At 35.1% G+C, this 9372-nt stretch overlaps 1 protein-coding gene across 1 annotated transcript; it reads right to left on the reverse strand.

Annotated features, from left to right (window-relative positions):
* Positions 1-701: 701 nt before the first annotated feature.
* On the reverse strand, positions 702-3354 carry rps26l (ribosomal protein S26, like). The gene is made up of 4 exons (XM_073852188.1): positions 3307-3354; positions 1147-1324; positions 922-1052; positions 702-790 (listed from the first exon to the last, which is right to left on the reverse strand). Exons 1-4 carry the CDS (start codon positions 3307-3309, stop codon positions 755-757), a joined length of 348 nt encoding a protein of 115 aa, XP_073708289.1. The 5' UTR covers positions 3310-3354; the 3' UTR covers positions 702-754.
* Positions 3355-9372: the final 6018 nt, after the last annotated feature.

The following is a 9372-nucleotide window of genomic DNA, read 5'->3' on the forward strand; positions in this document are numbered from 1 at the left end:
TTCAGGTCAGTCCTAAATAAAATTAAAAAAAACATGCATTTCGTATGATCCCTCTAAACATTTTGCAGATTCTACAAGATGTATGTAAACTTTTGACTGGTATATTGTAACATATCTAATTATAATGTGTGTGTGTGTGTATGTGTCTATATATATATATATATATATATATATATATATATATATATATATACACACATACATACACACAATACAATTATTAGATTTAAAAAGTGAAGGTTTTTGAATTAAACTTTTGCACTGAAGGGATAGTTCACCCAAAAATTAAAATTTGATGTTTATCTGCTTACCCCCACGTCGACTGTTATGAACGCGCTTAGGGCGGCAGGACATTGCGGTGGATCAGAGGTAAAAAACTGAATACTGTTCAGTTTCTTGCACAGATCGATTGTTTCGCCTCTTTACACCTCAATGTATCGTCACAGGCCTCAGGGTTTAATTTGGCTTTGTATGTGTATGTTTTTTTGACTCTCAAAGCCATAGGTCCCATTGACTGCCATTATATGACTAACAGACTGCAACGGTTTGAGTTAAAACTCTTTGTTTGTGTTCTACTGAAAAAACAAAGTCACCTACATCTTGGATGCCCTGGGGGTAAGCAGATAAACATAAAATTTTCCTTTTTGGGCAAACTACCCCTTTAAAAATGTGGCAACAATCAAAACGATGAAACACAAAGACCTTTTTAGATATTTTTTTATTTTTCTGCATAAAAATGCACAGATGATTTGCTTCACATGGGCTTTGCTGGAGGTTTGGGTGCGGCACCCTGCAAGAAAAAGCAACAATAAAAAATGCTGAGATGCAGATAAACCCCAAGGTACAAAATAACACAATACATGCAGTGTAACCCTACTAATTATTACTGATTATCCTGCAACTGAATTTGTGTGTACTTACACTAGGCCTGAAGCGGGGAGGTGGAGTTCGGTCCTTGCGAGCCTCCCGGGATCTGTTTCTCACCACCTTGCTGTGGATGGCACAGCTGACACAGTAATGCAGCTTCACGTACAGCTTGGGCAATACGTATGCTACATAGGAAGAGGGAAAAGGAAAAAATGATATGAAATAGCACATAGTTTTTAAGACTTTGACAATGTTTTGGTGGTTAAAGCAGTCACTTACAGTCAAACACACTAGCTTCTGAGATGTCTCTCACAGCGGCGGCCTCCACAATGTTCCTGATGACAAACTTCTTGATGGCCTTGTCCTTAGGAACACAGCGGGCACAGTTGGTGCAGCGGATGGGCTGGACATGACCACGGCCCTTCTTCGCACGTCCGTTGTTCCTTCTCTTCTTAGTCTGTCAATTAAAAATAGAAATACTTTGGTTAAAAGTATAGATCATAATTCAATGAACACCCTTCATCTTCTCACCAATCTTTTTCCATTAATTTTCCAGTTGCTTATAAGTAACTTACATTTTTATACAAACTCTACTCAAGAAGAAGCATTTCTAAAGAGAATCAAAACTGAATCAAGATTATTATTATTTTTAATTTTTTGGGAAATATACATTTTTTTTAAATAATTAAATATTGAATTAATGTTGTATGCTCTTTGCATTGTAATGAAAATTCTGGAAATATGAGGAAATCATAATTTTCAAATTTCCAAAAATTATCAAATTAAAAAAAATACATTTCCAAATAATTACACTTCCAGAATTGTATTACTTTGGGAATCACTTCAAATCTCAGTTTATATTTTCATTTATAATAATTATAAGTATATTATATATTTATAATAATAGACGAATCATATTTAATTTTTATTTTACTTTTTTTTTTGTAGATTATTTCTGGAAATGTTAAAATTGGGATTTCCATTTCTATGGGACCCATGTACTGATCTTTATTATTTCTAAAGAACAGACACATAAAATGTGTGATTGTTTTTTGCAACAATCAAATAAATAAAAAAATAGATAAATGTTGGGGGGGGGGGATGAAGTTCGCACAGTAATGGAAATTCGGGCAGTATTAAGACATTGCAATTTTCAAATTTCCAAACATTATAGCATTTAAATTCTGTATATTGTGAAAATTTTCCAAAAATTACATTCCCAGGTTTTACATTACTATGGGAACCACTTTCAAAAATCTATTTATATTTTTATTTTACTTTTCCAAGTAGTTTCTGGAAACTTGAAATAATAATAAATGAGTATTTTTTTAATGTCCAAAAATAGGGACAGGATTTTCAAGATGGGAACCACTTACAGAAATCATATTTAATTTTTATTTGGTAGATTTTTGGAAATTTAAAAATTGGGAATTCCTGATATTTTGAGGTGTTCCATTAATAAATATCGTTATAAAAAGAATTAGGAAAAAAAAAATTAAATGAATTTTTTTTAAGCTCTGTATGCAATTTGCATAGCAATGGAAAATCTGGAAATATAGGGAAATCACATCAGATTTTCCAAAATAATAAATTAAAAATCAGATTCTTGGTTCCTACAGTAATTAGAATTATTCATTTCCGAAAATTATATTATTACATTCTAAATTTACATTATTATGGGAACCACTTTCAAATCTCAATTTATATTTTCACTTTACTTTACCAAATAGTTTTTGGAAACTTTAAATAATAATAATAATAATGATAATAGTAATAAGGACGTTACGATTTTTTAGGATGGGAACCACTTACAAAAATATATATATTTTTTTTTTTGGAAATGTAAAAATGGGGATTTCCTGATATTTCAATGTTTTCCATTACTATATAGAACCCAAATACAGATCTTTATTATTATTTCCTGTTATTTATTATTGTATAAGTACAGACATATACAAATGTATATTTTTTTCCACCAATAAAAATAAAAGATTGGCAAAAGCACCTAAACTATCATTGCTTAAATCAGTTATTAATTGTATACGATATTACAAAGCCAAGTTAGATGCAGCATCGATCTTCATGTCAGCTCAGTTTACACTCGAGCACTAAGACAGACTGCAGCGTCTTGATATACACACAACATAACGACTATAACACAACCAGCATCAGCAAATCGAAGAACGGCAATAATAAACATTAAATGACAGTATACACAGAGCAGGAGGCCAGACCATGCCTCGTGCTATAGCAGGGTCAGCACATGCTAGCCAACTTCTTACTAAACTCGTCTAAACATCCGATATAGTGGCCCGCATTTAATACAATCAAATACGTTACTAACTATACTTAGTGATCAGACAATTTTCTTTAGTGTATAAAGGAGATTTTATATACTAAACGACATTAACGGATCAATCGCGAATCCTCGAGACTCACCATCTTGAACGGGAGGCAGGAAAGAGGACCGGAAAAAGAGAACCGGAAGTGAAATCTTTCTCCGCTACACAACAAAAGTCAATCGAACGGGGAAATACTGCTCTGGTGTGATGCAAACGTACAGTCGTGGCTAAAAGTTTTGAGAATGACACAAATATTAGTTTTCACAAAGTTTGCTGCTCAACTACTTTTAGATCTTTGTTTCTGTGATGTACTGAAATATAATTACAAGCACTTCATACGTTTCAAAGGCTTTTATCGACAATTACATGACATTTATGCAAAGAGTCAGTATTTGCAGTGTTGGCTATTCTTTTTCAGGACCTCTGCAATTCGACTGGGCATGCTCTCAATCAACTTCTGGGCCAAATCCTGACTGATAGCAACCCATTCTTTCATAATCACTTCTTGGAGTTTGTCAGAATTAGTGGGTTTTTGTTTGTCCACCCGCCTCTTGAGGATTGACCACAAGTTTTAAGATTTGGGGAGTTTCCAGGCCATGGACCCAAAATATCAACGTTTTGGTCCCCGAGCCACTTAGTTATCACTTTTGCCTTATGGCACGGTGCTCCATCGCGCTGGAAAATGCATTGTTCTTCACCAAACTGTTGTTGGATTGTTGGAAGAAGTTGCTGTTGGAGGGTGTTTTGGTACCCCTGCAAACAAGCCAGCACTGGCCCTTTACGGGCCCACTTAGGGCTAGCCTAAGGGCCCCCAGCGGGCTGCCAGCGCAGGGCCCATGAGAATTTGCTCATTGGCAAAACGTTGGCCCCTGAGCACTGGCCCTGCACGGGCAGCCCTCATTTAGCCCCCAGGAAGCCCTCACTAAGCCCACACAGGGCCCGCACTATTAATCTACAACAATAAATCTGTTTCACTACTTTTCAGCTACCATAACTTATTCTATACATCTGAAATGGATGCGGTCACCACATAACTAATGTCTGAATTGTCAAAAAATGTACAGTAGTCAAAGGGATTTCAAATCAATGTATTTATTAATTACAAAATATAAAACATTCAATTCAGGTCAATTAAAGCTAAGTTAACACTCTGAAAGGCACTAATACATAAATGCTCTATACATATATATAAAATAATTCAAATCAATGTATTTATTAATTACAAAATATAAAACATTTAATTCAGGTTAATACAGGTTAATAAAGCTAGTTTAACACTCTGAAAGGGACTAAAAATTCTCTATACAAATATAAAATAATAAATAAACAAAAATAAAAATACTGGTAACACTTTATAATAACGTTCAGTTGCAAGTCATGTAAGTGGTTAGTTTATGATGAACTAATCATTTACAAAAGATTCATAAATGATTAGCAAGTGATATACTAACACTTTCGTATGCTTTGTAAATTCCATTACAAGTCATTTACTAGTGATTAGTAAATGATTAAGTAATTATTTATGAAACATGACTATGCATTCATAAATGATTAAAAAGTGATATGTTAATTATTGTATGTATGTTTTGTAGATTCAAGTTAAGTCATTTACATTTGATTAATGATTAGCTAATCAAAGCATGAATATGCGTTTCATAAATGTTTAATAAATTGTTATTTTTTTGTATGTATGTAGCAATTAGAGGGAGCAGAAAGTGTTGTAAATGCCTTAAATACACTTACAGATCATTTGTAAGTAACAGTTATCAACACAATGATGTGTAAAGCATGTATAAAGCACTTTCAACACTTTCTGCATCCCCTAATCTAGTGTAAACTATTCATCACTTGTAAATATGTTACACATCATTCGTAGATTACCACTTCAAGAATCAATAAGGCATAAGATCAACGAATCATACCCATGAATGATGTGTAACACATTTACAAGTGATGAACAGTTAACACTTTAGATTTAGGGGATGCAGAAAGTGTTGTAAATGATTTATTCATGCGTTTACACATCGTCTATAACAGGCGTTGAACACTGTACTCTTTAACCACTGTGCACCTGATGTGAGCAAAACATACACAATAATGTACCAATTTATTAAACATTTATGAAACGCAGTCATGTTTTGTAAATTATTAGTAATCATTAACTAATCAAATGTACTGTATATGAAATAACTAAATCGAAAAAACATACATAAAATAATGAACATATCACATAAATGAATATTGGAAAGTACAGAATTGTACTCTGAAGGCACATTTCGTAACGCAAAGTAAACAGCCCCCATTTTATGAATCTTAGTTTTTGATCCAAGAGGATTTGTTGTTTCCAAATCATCAAAGTATAACTGAATTTGTAATGCATTGGCATGGTTTCGGTGAATAGGATGTTAAGAATAATGAACACCATCACAATAATCATATATATACTCAAAAATGGAAAAATCAGAGTAAAGTTGGCTTGAATACTGAAGATTGCACAGCCAGAAGAATTTGAAAAGTCTGTCTACAGCACAGGTCAGGCTTTCAAGATCAAGTGGAAGGGCAAAAGAATCATTCTTTGTCACAATTACATACTGGGCTCCATGTCCTAGAGAACCGATGGAAACCAACTGCGACTGGGCTGACTTCAGGGACCCTTTCATGGATTCACTGAGCAAGGTCGTCACATTGGTACCAGCCTACAGAAATGAAACAAAGAAAAGCATCAGAAAATGTTGCTGCATGAGAGACAATGTTGTTTATCACAAGCTAACACAGTAAAAAAAAAAAAAAAAGCATACCGGCACTTGCTCCAACAGGTCCGAGACTGCAGAGTTCATACAGCATTTACTGCCAGCAACACTTCTCCCAGATGCTGTGGGTGGAAGAAGATGAATGAGGATCTTCAACAAGGTGTAGCACAGCTCATCTTGATGAAGTGAAGATGCAGATCACATGCAAAATTTATTTTATCATGAATTGAACATTAAAATTTACAATAAGTTTTCTAATTTAAACTAGGTTTAGAAATGTGTGCACGTGCAACAGACATTGAGGCAGAAAATCATACCATCTTGCTGATTGTTGGCTTCCTCCAGCAAGTGTCTGATGTCATTTTTCTTCTCCAAGGATACTATTTCCTTGAGCTTTGGAATTATGGTCCCTTCCAATTTCCGGATAAACATGTCTTCTTTCCCATCTATGTCGTGAGCTTGGAAAATTCAACGTCCATCTTCAATGCAAAAAAAAACAACAGAAACAAATAAATATCAGTATTACAATTATGAATTACAAGTTTGTGTAAAGTTCTCTTTTAGTTGAGCATGTCTATTACCAAGGCAGGCATGTCAAGAAATCTGGGATATTTCTTGAAGATTTCAGCAAACGTTGGGGATTTTGTCGCTATCCATCTCCTTCGGTAACTGAAGGTTTGGTCAATTGCAGTCTTTATTGATGATGAATTGTCTGGTTACGGTCGCATCCTCTTTATCAGGGTCAACCACTCACTTGGCACTGTTTCTTCTGGACTTGGCAAAGAAGGTTGCAGTGTACAATGGCGACGTTTCAAACTGTACATCCGCTGGTTCTGTTGAAGCTTCCGTCTGATGTTCCGCAGTCTCATTTCTATGAAGCCACTGTGTGATGGCCCATCAAAAAAATGCTCCTGACATGAGTAATGCAAAAAAAGATTTAATCTGGATTCAAATATACTTGAGCAGTTTACATTCACATTGCTAAGTAATTCATTTTATAATGTAAAAACATCCTTACCTGTCCCTCATTTTCACCAAACACTTGAATCCTTAACAAGGGGAACAATGACACAATCTCCTTTGCTAGTGCTAGCTTTTCTGTACCAGATGGATAGCTGAAAAAAAAAGTTCGATAAAAAATGTTGCAAAAATGGCTCTAACACAAACATTAACAAACACAAAAATATAACATACATACATATATATATATACATACATATATATAACACTGGTACTTTAGACTGTTAAAGTTATTTATTAAATTAACCTTATTTACTATGTATAACGTTAACTGTTTTAGTACATGTTTAATTTATTTAAATACAATGTAATTAAATTTGCAAACAAATACACCTTACATCTTATGAACAACCACATATACTCACAATCCATGTTTCTCAACAAGGTCACTGACAGCAACCTTGACAAGAAACTTTCTTGAGGAAATAGACAGTGTCTTTGTCTCTTCGTGTTCTCTCATTATTGTAGGGGCGTTTTCTTCAAGCAGTGTAAGCAATCTAGTTGTAGTAGTATCTGAAGACAGTTGCAAGCACCCTGTCCAAAATTGTTAGATTAACTAAAATTTGTTCCTCGACATCCATCATCTAAATAAAAAAATAAAATAAAAACATTTATAGACCAGACAATGAGAAAACAAATAACAGTGCATAACAAAAATGTACATTTTAAATAGTCAGTGACTCGTCAGCTAACGTTAGCACAAAATGGCGCGCAAGGTTCATTACGTTGTTTATGAAACATTTCATTGTACAGTTAATTGTAAAGGGACGGGGAGGTTATGAGTTCATACTTAACGTTCAATATAAGTATCTTTCGCTTAATATGTATTATCAATTCTGCCAACACAGCTTTACAAAAACCGTGCCAAATGCGGGCTATAGAACTAAGAGGACACTTAGTTAACAGGCCAGCCGTGTATTTGCGGCACGAAACATGGAGACAACATAATAAAAAATACAACAACAACTTCTTGGACTACTAACACAAAACAATCGTTAGCAAGGTGGGGGAAAATTACTACTATATAAGTGTTTTAATTATGTTCACTTACCTGAGGCAGACGGTCGCATTATCTGACATGATTGACTGAGCGACAGTTGAAAAAGAACGTCACTGCGCAGGCTCGCCGTGCGTGCGGCCGTGCGCGCCGAAGCTCTCGCAGCACGTATTGCCGAAATTCCAGTATTTTCCCCCCTCGCTTATTTTATATTGGCCACATGATAAACTACATAAATACATCGCCCTTTGACTTTAAGCAAAATAAATATACATTTTATTTCAATGTGTAGCCTACTGCTTGAATGTATTTAACACAACCAGTTAAGCATAATATTTGTCTGTAGTAACACAAAATGTGTTATGAATTTTCCTTGTAAATATTTTTAAAATGAATGTATAGCCTAAAGTTAAATTTATAATCTCCGATGTTGTTTTGAGTGCTGTAGACAATGGTGTGAAAAGCAACTATAACGGATAAACATTTATTTGACTTGACTGAGGTGTTATTAGTCATGTGAACTTGTCTTTACTTTCAGTTTAATGTAATTCTTATTGTTGAAAATGTTTAGCTATATTAGAATGATATAAATGGCATTAGGCCTATACGTCTATGGGAAATTGTATAAAACAGACAAAAAGAAGAGAGAAGTTTCTAAACTAACTCTGAGTGATGGATATCATAAAAACTAGTTATAACTTCTTCATATCTCTGTACCATCAATAACTTTACATTTTGACCTTCTCAAATAAATTAAAAGGATCATGTGTTGTCTTGTAGACACAATCCAATGCAAATAACAGATTTTTTCTTTTTATTCCTTCTAAGCAGAGTTATTAATGGAAGGTTTTATTGAATTTCACATTCAATTTTAAAATCAGCCAAAACTTAATGAAAGTGGGCTACCTAAACAAAACCTGCATGGGCCCAAAGGTACAAAAGCTGAATGGGCCCGAACGGGCTGGCCCACAATGGGTCATCATGGGCTTAATGTGGGCAGCCCGCTAGTGTGGGCTGCTCACAGACAGCCTGTGGTGAGCCCAAAGCTGTGGGCCTCGCCTGGGCAAGCCCGCACTGGGCCCTTTTTAGTTTTGGTGTGGGCTGCCACTAGCCCACTGTGCCCGCAAAAAGCCAGCATGGGCCCCGCAGGGGCATGTTTGCAGGGACCATTCTTTATTCATGGCTGTGTTTTTGGGCTAAATTGTGAGTGAGCCCACTCCCTTGGATGAGAAGCAACCCCACAATTGGCATGACACAGGACTGATGGTAGCGCTCACCTTTTCTTCTCCGGACAAGCCTTTTTCCAGATGCCCCAAACAACCGGAAAGAGGCTTCATCGGAGAATATGACTTTGCCCCAGTCCTCAGCAGTCCATTCACCATACTTTTTGCAGAAG

The sequence above is a fragment of the Garra rufa genome, chromosome 12, assembly GCF_049309525.1.
Source record: "Garra rufa chromosome 12, GarRuf1.0, whole genome shotgun sequence".
Lineage (NCBI taxonomy): Eukaryota > Metazoa > Chordata > Actinopteri > Cypriniformes > Cyprinidae > Garra > Garra rufa.